Source organism: Photinus pyralis, unplaced genomic scaffold (genome assembly GCF_008802855.1).
Source record: "Photinus pyralis isolate 1611_PpyrPB1 unplaced genomic scaffold, Ppyr1.3 Ppyr1.4_LG8, whole genome shotgun sequence".
Taxonomy (NCBI): Eukaryota; Metazoa; Arthropoda; class Insecta; order Coleoptera; family Lampyridae; genus Photinus; species Photinus pyralis.
The window spans coordinates 13,946,847-13,968,384 of NW_022170819.1; the positions used below are offsets into that span (position 1 = coordinate 13,946,847).

At 37.0% G+C, this 21,538-nt stretch overlaps 3 protein-coding genes across 3 annotated transcripts in view; 2 read left to right on the forward strand and 1 right to left on the reverse strand.

Annotated features, from left to right (window-relative positions):
• Positions 1–2,341: 2,341 nt before the first annotated feature.
• On the reverse strand, positions 2,342–7,381 carry LOC116178993. The gene is made up of 7 exons (XM_031498682.1): positions 6,970–7,381; positions 6,011–6,211; positions 5,531–5,743; positions 5,241–5,471; positions 5,001–5,185; positions 4,787–4,949; positions 2,342–4,735 (listed from the first exon to the last, which is right to left on the reverse strand). The coding sequence occupies exons 2-7, from the start codon at positions 6,207–6,209 to the stop codon at positions 4,617–4,619; spliced, it is 1,110 nt and encodes a 369-aa protein (XP_031354542.1). The 5' UTR covers positions 6,210–6,211; positions 6,970–7,381; the 3' UTR covers positions 2,342–4,616.
• Positions 7,382–11,752: 4,371 nt separating this feature from the next.
• Positions 11,753–13,541, forward strand: LOC116178992 (cytochrome P450 9e2-like). Its single transcript, XM_031498681.1, has 5 exons — positions 11,753–11,927; positions 11,972–12,135; positions 12,179–12,510; positions 12,553–12,910; positions 12,960–13,541. The coding sequence occupies exons 1-5, from the start codon at positions 11,893–11,895 to the stop codon at positions 13,388–13,390; spliced, it is 1,320 nt and encodes a 439-aa protein (XP_031354541.1). The 5' UTR covers positions 11,753–11,892; the 3' UTR covers positions 13,391–13,541.
• Positions 13,542–20,057: 6,516 nt separating this feature from the next.
• LOC116179405 (cytochrome P450 9e2-like) overlaps positions 20,058–21,538 on the forward strand; it is a 2,053-nt gene continuing 572 nt past the window's right edge. The window contains exons 1-5 of the mRNA XM_031499195.1: positions 20,058–20,288; positions 20,337–20,500; positions 20,546–20,877; positions 20,924–21,284; positions 21,333–21,521. Coding sequence (XP_031355055.1) covers positions 20,095–20,288; positions 20,337–20,500; positions 20,546–20,877; positions 20,924–21,284; positions 21,333–21,521 — 1,240 coding nt within the window. The 5' untranslated portion in view covers positions 20,058–20,094. The remainder of the gene's footprint in view (positions 20,289–20,336; positions 20,501–20,545; positions 20,878–20,923; positions 21,285–21,332; positions 21,522–21,538) is intronic.

Genomic DNA, 21,538 nt, shown 5'->3' on the forward strand with positions numbered 1-21,538 from the left:
GTATGCAACCAAAGTAACTACCTACAACGAATGAGGATCTACCGGGTGATTCATTAGAAATGATCACTTGAATTTCCCGCGTAAGGTTTTAGTATTTTTTGCATTATTAGATTGACGGTTTGAATTTCGTTAGTCATTCTTTTCTGTCATGACTTTAATTGTTGTGTGCCATTTGCGGTTTATTACTTTTTCTATGTTGAACAATTTTTAGAGTTGATGCACTAAGCTGTGTCTAGTGTTAGTTTATAATTTGTGGTAAAATAGAAGCAGTATTTGTAGATTATAAATAAGTAAACGATTTACTAAAAGCATGATGATACACCACTGCAATTAAATAAAAGATCATCATCTAGTATCAACTTCATAATTTTTTTGATTTGCGGGAAATTCAAATTATCCTCACTTTTAATGAATCACCCGGTATATATGTATTTAGATATGGGATCTGCCTGTCATATTAATTAATTTGAATATTATCGCTTTGACTTTCCTATTGTAATTTCGGTTCGTGCGTGTGCAATGTATTCAACTAAAGAAAAAGTTGATATTTCCAATTGGTATAGTGCCGATAACAGTTAAAGGAGCTTAATTTTCTGTGAAGCTAAAGCAACAATATTCAAATTAATAATTAATATGACAGCCAAATCTTTATTTGTTTCAAGAAGTTATTTTGGTTGCATAAAATTAGGCGTTTTTCTGGAGACTTTTTACATGAATATCACTGTATACCGATAATGACCCCTGTACGGATCCGAAAGTCCATCTTGCCTCCTTCATCACTTTCTTCAGCTAAGCCTGAATAAATCGCCTACTTACATTGTCGCTGGCCAGATTGCACGTTCCGGTAGAAGACTGCTTGCTTCTTTTCATTTATATGACTTACTTTATGTTACCTACCTTGTTGCTAGCTCATCTACCCTCGCAATATCTCAGATAACATTGAATATTTCTGTAAGATACCAGGAATATTCAAAAAGGTGTATTTGAACATGTGAACATATCTAGAATATATAGGGTGATGACTCGCGTAACGCATCATAAGGATTTCAATGTAAAATTCATAACATGCGATTATTGGCTCCCCAAATTATTTTAGAGTAAAAATGTATTAAAGTTTTTTGTAGAAAATTTTTTTTACGCCAATCAACCGTATTAGTTTTCAATTTTTTTCATATAAATACGGAAAATTGGAAAAATAAAACCCGCATCTTTTTCAATAATCTGCGATGCCATGGAATTTCCTAAAACAAAAAGATATCCAGTTATCAATTAGCAGCAGTTCGAAATGGATTTTATGATCGAATTGGTTACTATCTTGCAGTTAATGGTGACTTATTCGAACATTTATTGTAAATTGTTATATTAGGAAAACGTTTTTAGTAATTTGATCTTTCTTTATTTTGAATTCGCTGTTCTAAATATAATACTTTTTGATAGAATTTGATTTGTTTTACAGCAGACATTCCATGGCATGACGGATATTGGCGTAGTTTTTGTATTATAAAATTCCATGACATAACAGATTATTGAAAAAGATGGGGGGTTTTATTTTTCTAATTTTCCGTCTTTATTATGCAAAAATTCAAAACTAATACGGTTGATTGACGTAAAAAAATTTTTTCTACAAAAAACCTTAATACATTTTTGCTATAAAATAGTTTGGGGAGCCAATAATCGCATGTTATGAATTTTACATTGAAATCCCTATGATGCGTTACGCAAGTCACCACCCTCTATATACGTGCCTTGTAAGATATACATACTAGGGATATGCGTATGGCAATAGCTCAGATATTCTTGAGAATAAACTTAAAGGAATATCCTTCATTTATTCTGAATACCCTTAGAACATGATGCGTATATATACCACTTGGGTCACTTGGGATATTCTGAAAATATACCTATAGAATAAAAATATTTACAGTTTATTATGAATGTGCTTTGTATATGAAGTCGACAGTGCTATTCATTTAGAAGTCGACATAGGGATTTCATCTATATCATTGAATAAAAACACTACCCAGCAAACACAATCACGTGTTATTTACGTAATTATTATGTGTCATAAATACGTAAGAGACGTAAAATAATACGTGTGAAACACGTAGTGACCACGTGACAATGTCACAGACCAGTTACGTTATAACCACACGTCCATAGACGTAATAAATGACGTCATTTTGCACGTGTGATTGATGTTGTAAATACGTAATTTTTGTTTAAATAGCACGTAACTTTTCACGTATATTATACGTTACAGATACACGTATTTTACATAAAGGTAGACATTTGATTAAAATCATTTGTAGTGCAACTTTATTTAAAACAAAAAATATAATAATAATGTTGTATCATTTACTATAGTAAAATAACACTAATAATGAACTTAGAACATATTATATGTAGGTACGTGTGTGGGGTAATAAAAATAATGATAACAAGTTGGAAACTGTGCGTTATATCTAGCTTATAGTATTATTTTCCACAGAATGAATAATAGGCATGGACATCCATACATTATTATTAGAATTGATAGGTAACAAAAGACATTTTACAAGTGAGTTTGTTCTACACCACATTTTCAAATTGTTACTTATGTCACTAACAAGAAAAATTTTTAAATGCTTTGAATCTATTGGGTAAAAATACATGGATTGGATAGAAAGGAACTCTTTGCCAATTATTGTTAATGAATTATTACACTTTAGAATATTATGAATTTGAATTACAGAATTATCAATATAACAAAAACAATTAGCTACAGAATATGAAATACATGTTAACATGAAATCTTTTATATAAACCTTTTTAAATTGTATTGCATTATTATCTATGTTGTCCAATAGTGGTCCTAAATTGTGCTCATAGAAAAATTGTAAACTAATATTGTCTTGTTCGAAACAAGTTGATGACAGTAAGTCCATTTCTAAAATTCGGTTATGTATTTCTTTTAATGGATTTACTGTAGATTTCACAAGTCGTTTTAGTTTGCCTAAAAAATTTTCGAAGGGGAATGCTGAGAAAGTATCTAAATTTCCATAGCGTTTAACGTCGTTGTAAATATGTGACAATAAATGTACATTATAAACAATAAATTGTAACCCATAAAGAACTTCACAATGCTTAACAAAAGTTTTTAGAAGTTTACTACAAAATTGTGGATTAAATTTCTGAATATGTGCATCACAAACCATTATAGTTGTTGCAGTATGCAGCAATAGAAAATTTTCATATATAGCACGATCTGTAATGCCTCGCAAAACAAGCGGACCAAGGTACAAAAGAAATGTGCGGAACTCAGTCGCTTTCCATCGGTTTAATTCCGATAATGATCTGGGTTTTCTATTGAATTCGCTTGGTATATACAACTTTAATGATTCTAAATTATTTGAAACAGTTTTAGTTATGTGACTACTAAATCTAACATTTAAAGGTCCACAAATCCAAGTGTTTAGCAATTTTCTTGTGACACCCAAGCAAATATTGTGCATATAGTCAGTAGGGAATTCCGTAACTAACCCAATTGGTAAACTCAATAGCGGAGATATTCCAATGTGATGATCTTCATCAATTTGACGAACAAACGAATCATTGGTTCTTTCAGGAGAAGTTAGCGAATTTAGAACAACCCTTCCGTTATGATATTCCCCATATACGGTGCACTTTTCGCATGATGAATAGCCAGTATGGTTTTTAATTTGCTTCAAATAAGCACGAGCGGGGGCATCACAAATAAAACTGTGAATAATTAATTCACATTTGATACCATAAAGGGTAAAACCATCAGAAAGACTATTATATTCGTTAATAAAATCTTCCAAAAAATTATTCAAAGGAGAAGGCTTTGAAGTCCCACAAAAAACTCCAACCACAAAAGGATGGCTTTTAAAATTTTTAATTTGTGCCAAAATAGGCCACAATTGAAGGTTACTACTATGATATAAAGGAATTCCGTCAACATTGAAGCTTAGAGAGAGTTTTGCATGTCTGGAAAGTAAATCAAGATGTTTGAGAAAAAAAGTTTTAAAAAAATTCAGAATGCCAAAATGGCAATATTCACCAGTAATTAATTTTCGACTTGTCATTTGTCTATGAGTTCTCAACAATGTTCGTGCATCTAGAGGTAATTCTGGATGGTAATCGGATAAAATATGAAGTAAACTAGTAACATGAGTACGTGTCACACCATTACTTGTGGCCCAATAACGAAGTCTATCAGAAAGACTTGTTACAGGAAAATCTGTAACACTATTTCCATATGTGGTGCAGATACCCTTAGTTTCATATGTAGAAGTGTTATTTGAATTATCAGTGACTAAATCTGATGCTGCTTCTTCAGGAGCCTCAGCAGAGGCAATATTAGAAATGCTACTATTAAAATCAGCAAAAGTTGATTCAGAACTTTGAAATATATTTTCATATCTATCTTCATGCAAACTAGTAATATTGATTGGCTGCACAGTATCAGATGAATGTAAAATCTGGTTAATACGATTTCTATCTCTAGCAATTCTTCTATATAATTGCCGTTGAGACACAAAAGATTTATAATTTTTGGTGATTTTATCCATTTTAATACCCCACACTTACACACTAAAAGCTTAAATAAGTAATATTTACAGTTTCTGTTTGGCTTCTTCTAATTTTACCCTTTGGGGCGCGTGCTTCAGCCACTCTTTAATTGCATTTACAATTCGTAGCTCATTATCCACCGAAGTACCCAATTTAACTGCTCCTGCAAAAAAATAAGTTCAATAACATCCTAATTTATAGATCAAACATTTACCTACTACTGCCTCCTTCAAATGCAAATTAGCAAACGCTTTTTTCTCCAACCTAGAGCCCAAGAAGCTATATTTGGAGGCCAATTGGTTACTTAAACATTTCCTCAAAATTGCATTAACTTTTGGGACAACTTCTTTGCCACCTACTTGGGACAAATATTGCATCTGTAATAATGCCCAAATCATATTAATGATTTAACCTATTATAATACATACCAAACACTTCAAATTCTCTTTATCTTCAAGGTAATTGTCTAGTATGTCCAGATCGTTTTGCGAATTGCAAGGAAGATCTGGAAAATTGTCCGGCAAAGAAGCTGGGTATGTGTTATTTTTTTTATCCAAGTGTGCCAAAAGTAGTTTATTTTGTTCTTTAATTTCTAGTAGCAACTTTATGATTTCTAAAAAAAATAATAAACATTCTAACCCTTTGCATAAAGAGTAAATGGTACTAACCATTATCTTTACGTTCAGTCACATTTACAGCTTCGCAAATTCTTTCAGCCTGCGAATTCAGATGTAATACATTTTGCCCTGGCGTCGATGAGGCGGAGGCACTTTGTCCACTTATAACAGTTAATGTACTTGAGGATCTCGAACTGGTTGGTGTGCTGCTGTAGGGTTGGTCGATTCTAGCGGGAACTACTACTGCTGGCAACTGCTTTGAATTACAACAGTCTGAATTTCCTAAATGTAATAATACACATTTTTCGAGACATTTATTCAACAGAATGGCTAATGCATACCTTCAATCGCAGGCGGTCTTGGCAATTTCTGACTATCTAATTTCTCTCGTATATTTTTTGTACTAAAAAGCACTACTTCCTCGTCTTCGTCGCTGTCACACAATCGTCTCGTAGGTTTTCTAATTCTTTTATGCGGAATTTCCTCTGCTTCACTTTGAATATCTGACGATACCTCCGCTAATTTTATTTTTCGTTTTCCTTTTTCCAAATCGTCTTAAAACAAAGAAAGTACTTAGACAAAAATTTTGTTTTTAAGATAAGGCGAGTTGCTAAACTAATCTGTGAGCGTGGGTCTAATTACAGTCTTGTCTTACTCCAATATTAGTGCAAACTCGCTTCTATCTCATCAGCTGATGAGCTCCTTGGTTAATAAAGCAACACGTCTATACATCATGGGCCAACAACACAGTGCGACTACCGAACAGCTTATCGTTTCACACATACATGCATCATAACAAAAATATATATTCAATAACTTACCACAAAAGAAAAAACATCGGTTAATACTGTACTGCACCCAACTTTCAACATGATGTTCATTTTTTCTTAATGCTTTATCGTAGAGGTCTTGAGATTGGTAAGGCGGCCAATATAAATGTTTTTTCCTTGGGGTCAACCAACTACTACAAATAAGCGCTACTGCATTGTCGTCTGCAAACTCTACACCAGCGTAAGCCATGTCTACAGAATGCACAAACAAAGAATTTTATGTCATATGAAAGTACAAATTATAGGTTAGGACATCTGATTACAATTTTACGTTACTTTTAATAAAAGACAATGGGTACGTTCAACGAACATAGCAAAAGTTAGCAGCTGATTTAATTTTGCGGTCAGCAAATGTAGTGTGTTGAACGCTTCTAAATTTGACATTTTTAATTCAAAATTCAACATAACCTTATTATACTTATATGTGTACGTGATGGATCAAATATTATTTACTTAATTTCTTGATAGCGCTAATAACCATAACCTTATATAAATACATTAATTATGAGAACGCACAATAACATAGTAATTTAAATCAAATATTACTGAAAATTCCCCATGTTGTACCACAATATTCAGAAAGCACACATATAAAACACTTTCGTTGTTCAAGGCATGTCAATTTAAAGGTTGGTACGGAATTATAGGTTACAGAGTATATAGTTCAATGGTTAAAGCAAATGTACTGTCAACAAAACTTTTAAATTGCCATGGTATCCCGCCTTTTTTACGCTGACAGCAGAAGTTAGAATTAAAAATTGATGCTGAGCATTGCGGTCAGCTAAAGTAAGCAATTGCTAACAGCGGTAGTTAGCAATGCGTTCAATAAAATTTTGCGGTCAGCAGCTAAGCCCGTTGAACGTACCCATGCTTAATTCAATTAATTAATAAATCATCTTATCCCTCAATTTCCTTTTAAAACCACGTAGCCAAGGATTATTAATACATACCAGATGAAATTTGCTCTTGGATTACGTATGGACACAGTCAAAATTCACGGTTTTTCACTGACTCTGAAGCTGAACGTTAAAATGGCGCCAATGGCGGTTCGCCCTCCGCCGTTTCGTAGCAGTATGCGCAAACGCAAGTTTCACAGACCATAATTGGTTCGTACCTACAAAACATTCGCGCGCAAAATACAATAAATTTAATATACTTTTCTCCTTTGTTTATTCAAAATGCCTAATACCTAACGACGTAAGTTGTAACGTTTAAAATACGTAACTTTTACGTACCCATAAATGACGTGTCTTCAACACGATTCCCGTACTAAAATTATTACGTACCATTCAGGTAACATGACGTAATTTACTAAAAATGTACGTGTATTTTACGTAACGTTACGTGACTGTGTTTGCTGGGTATGTTTTTATTCAATGTCTATATCTACTTTTAAATGACAAAAATGCGTCTGAAAGACGCTTAAGCTTATGCAACCGAAATAACATGCGCACGCATTTTGCATTGTCATTCTAGATTTATAGTAAAAACGACAGGAAATAGTGTGCTATTATTTCCCTTAAGTTTCGTATGGGATTGTCTAAGGGTTGCTTACTGTGCCTTATGTGGATAATATTTAACCTTCCTAATACCTGGTGATGTTTAAAACACCTAATACCGAGTGGGGTACGCGCGGAGCCCAGTCTATTTTTCATTACAAAACGGACATTATCTTGCAAATGTTGTCTACTTGTTTTGTTATTCAGAAGAATTGATATTTTGTTTTTGCATGAAAGGAAGGTGTTTGATTAACATATTTTTTTGGGAAAAAGTAAGGAAATAGGGTCATACATATTACAAATAATTTTTTGAATCATTGCCCAAGTATCTGTCTTTCCATGTGATTGGGACATATTCTTATATTCTTCTTACACTGGGAACATTGTGCTTTAACTTTTTGATCTTTGCTCCTCTGGCACAAATGGCATCTTCCGTTTTCGGTTGATCCGTCTTTTCTTGCGCTTCGTTCTTCTGGTTTTCTCGTACCTACTTTATTTCCAACTGTTTTCAGTACGGAAATGATGTTACTTTTGGTGATTTAAAGTCGAAGATTATAGCAAAACGCTAACAATGTGATTTTGAGTAATCTTTATCTCATAGGGAATTACAAAAGAGAAGTGCAATTGGCAAAATCGCTTATAATTTGAATTTTTTGACACTATATCATTATATGATGCCTGATGAGGTTATCAGAAGATAATATGAAGGAAACATTAAGGAAAACCCATTGAATGAATAATTTCAACAATATTCAACATTAAAATTTTATAGACACCTATTACCGGGTGGGATCCGATTGGACCCCAAACGTGTTTTTGGGCAGACATTCTAAAATATTGGGCTATATAGGTACTCAACATGTTTGTATTTGATGTATAAAAGAAAAAAACGGAAGCCAAATCCATAATATTCTAATTAATTAATGTGACACTATCACGGCAAAATCTTCATTTGTTGGAAGAAGTTATTTTGGTTGCATTAAATTAGGCGTGCTTCGGGAGAGTTATCATTTAAAACTAGACATAGGAAATCCCTATCTTCTAAATGAATATCTCTATTTCGGATATTATTTATTTATTTATTTATTTATTTATTTATTTATTTATTTATTTATTGATTTATTTATTTGACCTTTATTTTTGAGTGAGCGGGGTTTCAGTCAAGGTTGCTGGTTGGGCAACACACCTGTTACATCTGAAACAAAAATACAACACGCTCTGTATACATCAGTCGTGCTGTGTTTTCGATTTCGACCGTTCTGCGCAGATGCCGAAGACTATAGGAGATTTTCATAACGAAGCTAGGGGAAAAAGAGCGTTGCGGAATGAAAAAAGATGGCGACGGATCGATCACATATATATGGTCGATCACTGACCTAAATTTCTTGTGCTTAAGCTATACGAAAATGGGGGTCTCTTATGTGATTTTTCTTTGAATGAGTGGTTCAACCTGTCTCCGTGGAGTAGGTACCTAATACAATTCAATCTTTCGGTGTGTCTGTTGCTTACTTACTTACTCATGCGGATCGCAGTTCTTGGCACCTTAGCATTACGAGATATTTAGGGGACCCTCTCGTTTACATTTCCTCTATTTAAAATATGTTTTGCTTGAGGGATAATCGACTTTCACACGAATACTTGCTATTGGCGTTCTCACGTGTACTTTTCGTGTTAAATTAATTATGTTAACTGAGGCTTTGAGCAATTTTGATGTTTCCTATGCACAGACAATTTAATATTTTATTAGTTGTTTTATCTCAATTGATCGTATATGTATTTTGATGTGTTTTTGTACTGAATTGATTTATCATGTTTGCCACTGCATTTATGATGTCTTGTGAGATTTGTTTTTATGAATTTGATTAATTGCATTTTATTCAGTTACCTATATCTGGTTTTTATCGTACAATTTGGGTTGTTTTATTTATGTGTATTTTGTCTTGCATTTTGTTGCTGTAGATGATTTATTTCATGTATTTGTGTGGGCTATGCCGGGTTTTGTCCCGTAGAAGGTTTCTCTTGTTGTGTGCGTAATATATTTATTTGTTCTGGTCATTTCTTACGCACAAAAATTGTGCCTTTTATTTAATTCGCTTCCCGGTTATGTCTCACGTTCCAACACGTACGTACAAGAACCGATTAAACGACGTAGGAGTCCATTCGTGCCATCCATATCGATCCGACTGCTACCCAAAATCAAAAGTATCGCGAAACATCCATCGTTTCGACATGAATGGTAGGTGACTCTGCTCGTAGCTCTTTTCCAGAGTTGCCAACGGTAAGTATAGGGTAAGTGAATATTTTCAGTGTCGACTTGGAAGACCCCTAGGATCATTACAATACATTTACAAATATCCATACCCGAACCCAGTTTCGAACCAGGGACCCTTAGTATCGCAGCCCAGCGTCAACTCAACTGCGCCACACTCAATACCCAGTCCACGTGCCCGGACCCATATGTCCCCATGGTGGCACCGACGCTTAATGAAAGGTGGACGCCCAAATGGACCAAAAAACCCTCAGCAGAAGACGAGTGCATGGAGTTGAATAAATCCGGATGCAAAAAGTGATGCAACGAAGCACGATGCAAATACATTGCGCCCCTTTGCAACTGCAATGGGATCTGCGTTTACACAACAAACCCTAACTAATTACCTGACCCCCTCCCTCCCTCACCCAACATATAAGACGGGTTGCACAGTTATCAACGACTAAGAGATCGGTAACAAGCCGAAAACTGCATTATGTGTGGGTATCGGAAGTAGGAATGGAGTCTAGAGTGAATAACTCCCGGGGTTAATCGCTGCTCATTTTATCCCTCAACTAGCAGTTAAACATAATCTTCCCGTTTTGCTCATGGCGAGAGGCCAAATGGTCCAGTTATATATAAACCGCAAATTACGTAGCTGCTCAGCAGAACCCAAAGGGGTAGGCAACCCGCACTAATGGGGCTAAGATTATACCCCTGAGTGCCATAAAAATTTTCTTTGTGGTTAATTATGCTAGCTATAAATCAAACAAATTAGAAATTGGTCAGTTAACGCCTGAATGGGTAGGCAATCCCTACTCATATCTATCGACCACAAATATTGGACACGTGTTTTCACAGTCAAGGAACTTAGTAAAGTCGAAATAGATGGTCCAGTCATTATCAATCAACCTTTGTGTATGCAAACCCTTCCTCCAAAGGGGGTGTCAGTGGACAAATAAGCGTAGCGCCACGTCGGAAGATGAAGGGTCAAAGATCATGTGCGCCAATTTTTATAGCTTTACTCAAAGTGCGAACTTTTTTCTTAATCTTCCGGACTAGGGATTCAACCACAGAGACAGCACACCTGCCTCTTCATCGATGTTGCAAAGACTTTCCATACCGCCTGGCACAAAGGTCTACTATACAAGATGCTGGAAGGAGGAATCTCCGTGCTCATATTGCAACTGATTCAAAATTCATTTTGGCAGTAGAAAATATGAATAAGGGCTTTCAACCCCGGTACGGTAACAATCGGTTACAACTTTTCCGTAACCTTACATCCAGGTATCACAAAAGTACGAAGAAAATGATATACAGTGTGTCCCAGGGAGAACACACCATAGGGCAACAGCACTAATGTATTTTTTTCCGAAGGATCAATGGAATCCGAAGGATATGAATTTGAAGTTAGTGTTCAACGTACGTTATTGCGCTTGTTTCATGCTAGAAAGAGATTGGACTAGTACGTTAAACGATAATTTCAAAGGCTTCGTAGATGGCTCGCGAAAAAGTTTCCTTATGGTGCGTTCTACCTGGGAGTTGGAACACACTGTATATATAAGATGTGTCGTTCTAAAATTGATTCCACGTGATTCTGCAGAGGTGCTGCTTCATTCTAGGTGAAATGAATGCAAATCTATAAAGTAATACAAAGTAATTAATGAAAGCATATCTTGGTAAAGCGTGGCGTTGAAGAGGAGACATTACCTAATGGATATGACACGACAGTCGGCTCGTGTACAAATTAATTCAACTGAATAATTTATAGAAAATCGAATTTGTAATTCAAGCTCAGCATCTGCAAATCAAACGCAACATTTTACTTACAAAGTACACCTTCATCCCTTTACAAGAGTGTTTGTGAGTGGGCATAACATAAATTGATTCTCCTAATTCATAAACATTACAAAAATAGAAGGGACTTTGGTATAAATATCTATCGTCTCCAAAAACCACATACATTAAAGATGTTAGTTTTCTTAATTGTGTTTGCGATAAGTTTCTGCACGCTCCTTCGGCGATACGTGTACTGGAGTAGACGTGGTGTCAGGCAATATCCATTCTGGACGATTTGGCTAAACAATATTCTTCACTTTGTAACTCAACCGCCATTGACAGAAGCCATGCTGCGGGTTCACAAGGATTTTAAAGATGCGAGGTACTTAAAAATCACGATTTTGAGCTAGAGCCAATATTTTTTAGATATATTGGAACTTACCAGAATTTCTCTCCGAGATTGTGTATCAAAGATCCAGAGCTGATAAAGCGAGTGTTGGTGAAGGACTTTGACTACTTCGTCGATCACAACACTTTCATCCCGTACGACGGAGACTCCGTTTGGGAAAAGAGCTTATTTAATTTGAAAGGTAGAGCTCTTTGTCCACCTTTGTGGTAATTTCGGTCCCGCAGGTGACGATTGGAGACACCTACGAGGCGTTGCGAGCCCAACGTTCACCAGCAGCAAAATGAAACTGATGTTTAGCACCATACTGGAATGCGCGTCACAAGTGGTTGCCTCCTTGCAAAAAAGCGGAGAGGAGACTATCGAGTTTGATGCGAAGGAGCTTTTTGGGCGATTAACCACCGATGTTTACTTCGCAACCCACTTCGGTATTCAATGTAATTCTCTAGAAGAGCGAACTAACGAATTCTACATCATTGGCCAGAAAGCCACAAATTTTCTCGGACTCTGGTTTAAGATTAGGTTCATTATGATACAAGTTTTTCCAAAAATAGCAAAGGTAAGCTATCGATGATTTCCATCTAATATCTTGATATTGTAGGTGTTTGGTCTGCAAGTGTTTGACCGAGAAGTAAACGACTTCTTCCGTATGTTGGTAAAGAAGAATATCGAATCTAGAAAGGCGCAACGAATTGTTCGGCCGGATTTAATAGATATTATAATGAAATCTGAAAGCAATTCGCATGTCGAGTTGACGGACGAAATACTAACGGCGCTGGTTGCCACGTTTTTCGGCGGCGGATTCGATTCCGTTTCCACATTATTGATGTTTGTGTGTTACGAGCTCTCTTGTGATGCCGTCGCTCAGCGAAGGCTACAAAATGAGATTGAAGAGTACAAAGAGAACTTGACGTATAAAACCCTCATGGAAATGAGCTACTTGGACATGGTCGTGTCTGGTAAGTGCAGCAATGCCTTTTTGAGAAACGAGAGAAACTTTACTTCTAGAAACACTCCGGAAATGGCCCGTGGGATTCTTTCTGGAAAGGCGTTGCGTTAAGCCTTACATCATTCCCGCGTTGAACCAAGACGAAGTGGATGTTCACTTAAAGGAGGGTGACCAAATTTGGATACCACTCTATGCGTTGCAAAGGGACTCGAAATGGTTTAGTGATCCCGATCGTTTCGATCCCGAAAGGTTTAGCGCCAAAAATAAAAGCAACGTTAATCCATACACGTACATGCCTTTTGGGAATGGTCCGCGCCATTGCATTGGGAGCAGATACGCGCTGCTAGTGGTTAAGGTGGCCATATTTCAAATTATGCTAAACTATAACGTTAGGCTAAGTAAAAATGTGCAGCCATTTCGGCTTGCGCGTTCTTATTTTCAATTGCTTACCAAAGACAAAATGCTCTTGGAGTTTCGCCAACGAAATTAGGTCAGTTGACAAACGGATTTTGTACTGTATTTCACTTTAAAACCTCAAACACGACATACCATATCCTTATAAATATCACACAATGAATGGGCACGTTCAGCCTACTAACACCGTACATGTGTTTTCTTGTATGTATTTATTAGCAAACGTCAATATATACCTGAACCGTTCTGTTGACAAAAAATGAATATTGTGTTGCAAGAATTATTTGAAGATGATATAAACTGGAATTTTATTCCAGTGGCAGTGCTCCAATAAACATTGAACTTCCTAGGTTATGGCAGTTACGGCCAGGTAAAACACCGCCAAATGTATGGGTGCCAATTGTTACCAACTGTTGACTGTTGACCAGTCATCGTTCGTCTCAACATACTCAACAGTTGCGTCGGATGAACGTACCCAATCTTACTAAACCTGTCCCACATACGTTAATTAGCTACTAACGGTGCTATTTATTAAGAAGTAAGCAGAGGGATTTATGTGTATTGATTTTCCTATGTCTACTTTTAAGTGACAAAATCTTTTCTGAAGGGCGCCTAATTTGATGCAACCAAAATAACTTCTTAAAACAAAATAAAGATATTAATTAATTTGAAAATTGTTGCTTTGGCTTCCGTATTTTATTTTCGTTCTTGTAACATTTATTCAACTGGTGGAAAAAGTTGATATTGTCAATTGGTATAGTGCCGTATAGCGTTAAGCCAAAGCAACAACTTTCAAACTAATTAATATGACAGCCAGATCTTTATCGATTTAAAAACTTATTTTGGATGCATAATATTAGACGCCCTTCAGAAGATATTTTGTCTTTTAAAAGTAGATATAGAGAAAAACAGTACACATAAATTATTAATAAATATCACTGTATAAGAGAATTTACAGCAATGTTCTATTTCGAACTCGTTTTTTTACAATGTAAATAATCTTATGGAAACAGTAGTTTTCTTCTTGGCATGGTGTTTAGACGTAAAATGAGCTTTTTCCACTAACGAATATCAAAGAAATTACAAACTGTACTTATTACACTTTCAAAAGGCGTCTGATTTTATTATCGATGTTTAGTTTCTTGGTAGACGATTAATGGAGAAGGGTCTCTTACATATAAAAACTAGAGGCCGCCTAGCACACATTCAACATCTACGCTATTCAAAAAGAATCAAACCCTTACAAAAATTCTCCACAATATTGTATTTTTTCTCCCGACTCTCCATTTTTGAGATATTCGCACCAATTCACCCACACTCCGCACTTAGTGTGGGGGCATATTATGTAATCCTGTTTACAACTCGTGATAATTTTTGACACCTTATATTTTTTTGTTCTTAGGATGTTACTGAACACGAAAAGTCATGGTGCCAGAATGACATTTGACCTAAAGGGTCATTTTTGACCTAGACCAAATTTAAGAAGAAAAAAATCAAAAACCAGAGATAAAACTTTTTATGGAATTTATTAGTAATAGTTATTTACATAAGAGTCAGGAAAATGACACATTACTCAAGTAATGTCATTTTTCAGACGAGTTTTATATTAAATTTTACCCGAAATCGTATTTTAACATAAAACTTCAATTTTTATATAGAACTTTTGATTAAGGCCAATCTGTCAATGATGACAGGAGTCATTATAGACATTTAGCAATGTGACAGGTGCGGAAGGTAAAGTGACAAGTGCGGTTGGTAAAGTGACAGGTGTGGCCGGTAAAGTGACAGGCGGCAGGAAAAGTAGACTGGTCTCTCCGTCACGGAAACTAACACTTTCCGGACATAAAGTAGGCATGAAAATGAAGGTTTCATGACGATTTTGGGTAAATATTTTTGATCCAAAATCGTCCTGAAGCCTTCGTTTTTGCCTACTTTCTGTCAGAAAATTTTGGTTTCCATGACAAAAGCAGAGCAGACCACGATTTCTGCCGCTTAATTGTTACTTTATTGGCCGCACCTGTCAGTTTACGGGTCGCACCGTCACTTTACTGGCCGCATTTTTGACATTTCCAAATGTCTATAATAGCTCCTGTCATCACTGACAGATTGACCTTAATCAAAAGTTATATAAAAATTGAAATTAAAAACATGAAAACCAGTGAATGTTGTACCTTTGAATATTATGGTAAACATCAGATGTATATAGTTGCGTTGCTGAAATCTCATTTGGTCTTTCTAATATCAAACTTTCGACAGAATGTTATGCTTATTCACAACCTTATCTAATCTTCATCACTGTATTCATCGTCTTGTGAATCAGAGAAGCGTGAATCTGTATTGTCACACATGAAAATGTATATGGTAGATCGCTTTTAGGTACTTGAAACATAAGATGGGATAAACTAGCATTAATTTGGATATGTCTCCTCATATAAATCTCGTAAATTAGCAATGCATAGAATTTGAAAAGCAAATTATATGTTATAGGAAAACTCTCGTTCAAACCAAATAATCACCTTGCTAACAAACGCTCGCTATGCACCACCTAAATGGAAAATCTCACTTTGGCACCAAGATTTTTTTTATTCCTGAACACCTGTGGAAACAGAAAAACCTTGGTGCCAAAAATTATCACGAGTTTTAAATAGAAAAGTTAATCGCTACATATGCGCCTACACTAACTTGAGAATGAGGAATTATAACCGACCACGATAAGATGTGGTTGCCTCGATGGCAGAAATAGTTCATTCGTTGAGACCTTCCATTAGAGTACCATGAAGGGTAAAACCTCCCCCCTCGCAACTTCTCGATTTTGATAAGGGGTAATGGAAAAGGGCGGTAGAAAGTAGTTGCTTTCGAAGACACTCTTAATTAGAACACTATGATGTACATTTTACGTACATCTCACTACGTACTATGTAAGTACCTATGTTAATTGTTAGGTCCATTCTAAGTGAATTTGAAACGCAAATAACGCAAACAAATATACTACTATTCCAGTAGCGATTGTAATGATCCTAGGGATCTCTCAAGTCGACAGTGAAAATGTTAACTTATCCTATAACATTCAAGTCGAAACGACCGACGGTACTTGTAAACTCTGTAGTGAGTTCGATGTGGATGTCTCGAATGAACTCCTACATTGTATAATCAGTTCTTTGTCCGTGTTGGAACGTGCGACATAATCGGGAAGCGAATTAAATAAAAGACATCATTTTTGTGCGTGAAATGACAAGAATAAGTAAATAGATTATGCACACAACAAGACCATACCAGGGAATCCTTCTACGGGACAAAACCTGGCATACACCACACAAACACATGAAATAAATCAACACAGCAACAAAATGCAAGAAAAAATACACAAATAAAACATCTCAAATTGTACGATAAAAGTGAGGTAATCGAATCAAAGGCAGTTAAACAAATTGATAAAAACAAAACACACTAGACATAATACATGCAAATGGAAAATATGATAAATCAATATCGTACAAAACATATTAAAATAGCTGTATGATCAAATGAGATAATACAACTCGTAATATGATATATTGCATGTACATAGGAAAACATCAAAATGGCATGCCTCTACACCAGCCTCACTTAACATAAATAAATTTAAGACAAAAAGTACATGTGAGAATGGCAATAGTAAGTATTCATGTGAAAGCAAAACACATTTTAAATAGAGGAAATGTTAATCAGAAGGCCCCTAAATTCTCGTTTTGCTAAGATGCCAAGAAATGCGATCATCATGAGGGGAGCAGGCAACAGATATAACGAAGAATCGGACTGTATTAGGTACTTCCTTCACGGAATAGTTAAATTCGAGCAGAGCAACACCACATTGATAATAGACTTCCTCGTGAATACAGAATTAAATACTTAATAAACAATATAAAGGCATAATCACCTGCAAACAAATCTGATTCATATAACGGCATTCAAAACAAAAGTATGGAGTATGCCATGTGCAACAAATATACTGTGAAGTATAAATAATAACAAACTGGGACATGAACATCCATGATTAATGGTTTGTGCAAATAAAAATAAAATGGTTACTACCTGTAAATACACCTTCAAACACAACAAACATCGACGCCATTCCTTCTTCTTCGTTAACCCCGCTCTAACCTTTTCTCCTACCTTCGGTGAGAAAATCCCTGTCTTCGGCATCTGCGCAAAACGGGCGAAATCGACAACGTAGCACGGTTGGTTAGATACAGAGCAAGTCGTATTTTTGTTTCAGGTGTAAAGGTGTGTTGCCTAACCAACGTGATCGTAAATTTTTCTTCGGAAGAGTAAGATTCCAAGGTACTCCAAAACCTTTTAAGTACACTTGTTCTGGATCAAGTTGCTCTGAATGCGCCAGGCAGGTCCTGCAACAGCCGCACAGACACGAGTATAACAGGTACCTTTATCGATGAAGCCGTCAAAGGCCCACTTTTGGTAGTGCCGCGAGAAATGTACGAGGACGTCATGCAAGCTTCTGGGCGCCGAGGAAACGATCCGCGCCATCCCCACCCACCGGCCGAAGATAGGTAACCACGTCCGGGATAACGTGCGAGGATGTTGAGTGTGTATAATAACGATACGCGGGCTGATACAAGATGCGCTAAGGCATTGGGGTTGCTACCATCGTACAATTTCCATATTCCACACTCAGGCCAACCCGGTTGATAGCGGGAACCAGGAAATCAAGAAGGACCTCCGAAATTGGCTTCAGGGAAATGATCCAAAAAAGTGAGACGCCGTGCTACCGATCATAGTGTACATCCTACGAACGCGAAGAGACGCCGCCAAAGGAACAACGCCTAGCCACGCTCTCCTGGGATTTGAGCTTCCTTGACCGACCCGGCAGCTAGAGTGCCACAAGACGATGAAGCAAGAGAATAACTGGCAAGACAGGTTTAGCGTAACTAACACCCAATCGTGTTACGCAAACTATGGACCTACCAGAATCCAGTTTGAAGCCCGCGATCTCGTGATGGAACGGGCAGGAGATAACGTCACCGGTGCAACGGGCCCATACTACATTATAAAGCACGCGCCCAACATCCGGCACCACAAGCTCAAGCACCGGAACCGCCCATTCTGCCAGACAAAATTATCTCGCCAACACCACCGCGACAAGGAGGTGGGAATTGTTACCACACTCGATCCAGCGTCATATTCAACGCCTTGCAATACTGGCCGATGTTCCGCAACAAAGGATCGGCATGGTATAATTATGGAAACTCAAACGCCAAGAAGGTACTGGAGCTGGCCAACTCATCCACTACCTTTCTACAAGCAAATGAGACTGGCCGTTTGGCTCTAGTCCAACACTTCGCCCGTGCTCACCATCCTCGTCGACCGAAATATCATGGTGCCAACGCCTACTTGGGTGTATAATATGTATTGAAATCTTAGGTTTCATTTTTAATAAACACCTTTACTGTTACTTGTTCCGCATTACGGTATCCACTGTTATCGTTCAGTTGGCGGTCCGTGTAGAATGGATGTCCCTAACTGAAATTTGGTGGTTCGACTTCAGTACAGTATAACAGTAATTTGTTTAATAATCTGATTAACAATAAAAAAATATCTTATTTTGAAAATCAACACAAGTAAGTCGTTTCAGTTTAAGCGACTGTACTTTAAAATGAATGTAGAATGTAACGATGGTAGGAAATAGTTTACCACGTGACGGAAGTCGTCATCATATTACCTCAATTTGCGCTGGTGGGAATGACCATATAGGCAGAACTGCGGACTAGATTGACAAAGGGAATCGAACACAAAACATGCCAACGGTGACGAGTCTCTCCGCGCTCTTATAACCTGTTTTTCTCAGTTTCCATCGCGTTCCATTTTAATGCACGGTTCTCCTCTTTTTTCCTTGCTCGTAGGTTAAAATCTATACCTAAGGGTGGCAGCACCATACACTGGACAAAAGAAACAATCGCACAGATTGTTAATAATGGTGGATTGTCCTCACATGTTATCGTGGGTTTTTCTTTTGCTCTAAAGATTTTAAGAATGGTTGTGATTTCGAACGGTTCAAAATACCAATCTCCCTGTACCCCTGTGTTAATAAATACTGTAGTCACCTGATAGGACACCCCAGAGAGTATATTGGAGGAGACTGTGGTAAATTAAAGCTTGAAGCAGTAGAGGGATTAATTAAATGCAAAGTGTTGCCACCATGATCAGGTTGATGCTGTGTCGTTCATGCGGTGAACGCTTCAACCAAGGACCTTCTAAATAAAACGACAACGAGCGTGCGTTAACAGAAACTTGGATGGTACATACCGCCTATGATCTTTGTACGTATAAACCGAAGCGATTAACCCCGTACCAGCTAGCTCCATGACTCGCATGAAATTTCCTCTCCCCCCACCCCACTTCTCAAGAAGAAAGAAACCAAAACGGTCTCACGGTCTAGAACCATCGACGCGGTAAGCATAGGAAATGCCAATTATAACATTTGGCCTTGCCGAACTATCAAAAGTGTATGTAAAGTGTCCATGAAGGTTTTATTTGAAATTTCTCACACTCCAAAAAGTTTTCCCAGAGTTATTGCCGTGATACGTCCTGAAATAGATAAACAAGATCAAACAGAAAACTCTTTCACAATGCACAATTTGTTAGTTTTTTCCATTTAGTGCAGTGGCCTTACTCTTACTACAAGCGATTTTTTGCGTAAACTTTTATAGTAAGGTAAGGTCCTAACATCATCATACTCAAATTTTTTTAGTTCACCGATCCATTTTAAAAACCGGAGCTTCGAACATGTTGGCTTTATGTTTAACTATTCTTACGATAGGTTTCTGTACTCTCGTGCACCGATATTTGCATTGGAGTAGAAGAGGTATTAAGCAATACCCATTTTGGAAAATTTGGCTAAACAACATTCGCGACTTTATTACACAACCACCATTGACTGACGCCATGGTGCGAGCTCGTGAAGATTTTAAAAATGCACGGTACTGAAGAATAAAGAAAATATTTGTGTTACATTCAATACGCTTTAGATATATTGGAACTTACCAAAATTTCAAACCGAGACTGTGTATAGAAGATCCAGAACTGATAAAACACGTGTTCGTCAAAGACTTTGATTACTTCGTCGATCATAATGTTTTTTTACCATATGACGGCGACACGGTTTGGGAGAAGAGTTTATTTAATTTAAAAGGTAGGTCTCATCCAAGAAACTTAGAAATAATTTCCCCTCGCTTAGGTGACGATTGGAAACAGTTACGTGGGTTTGTAAGTCCCACGTTTACCAGCAGCAAAATTAAGCTAATGTTCCACACAATTTTGGAGTGTTCAGCACAAGTGGTCGCGTCTTTGAAAAAAAGCGGAAAAGAGATTGTCGAGTTTGATGTGAAGGAACTTTTTGGACGATTAACCACCGACGTCTTCTTCGGCACGCATTTTGGAATTCTTTGCAATTCTGTAGAAGAACAAACTAATGAATTTTACACGATTGGCCAGAAAGCCACCAATTTTCTCGGATTTTGGTTAAAAGTCCGATTCATTGTGATTCAGGTGTTTCCAATAGTAGCGAGGGTGAGTGTTTTCAGCTTTTAAATATCTCCTATCCGTACCATTGCAGGTGTTCGGTCTACGAATATTTGATCAAAACGTAACCAACTTCTTCCGGTTACTAGTTAAAAACAACATCAAATCCAGAAAATCGCAACAAATCGCTCGTCCAGACCTGATAGGCATAATCATGAAATCGGAAAATAACCCGGATAACATCGAGTTGACCGACGAGATACTAACAGCGCTTGTAGCCACATTTTTCGGTGCCGGATTCGATACCGTCTCCTCGGCATTAATGTACACATTTTATGAACTTTCCTGCAACAGCGTTGTTCAACAAAAATTGCTCGATGAAATCGATGCCAATAAAGACAACTTCACGTACCAAACGGTGATGGAAATGCAGTATTTAAATATGGTCGTGTCTGGTAAGTGCAAATTAGAACGTTGCAGCTTTGGGCACGTTATACTTTCAGAAACTCTGCGAAAATGGCCCGTTGGATTCTTCCTGGAGAGGCAGTGCGTCAAGCCGTACAGAATTCCGGCATTAAAAGACGACGAAGTTGAGGTTCAACTAAAGGTGGGGGACGGAATTTGGGTACCTCTGTACGCTCTACACAGAGATCCGGAATTGTTTAGCGATCCTGACCGTTTTGATCCCGAAAGTTCAATATGCTTATAT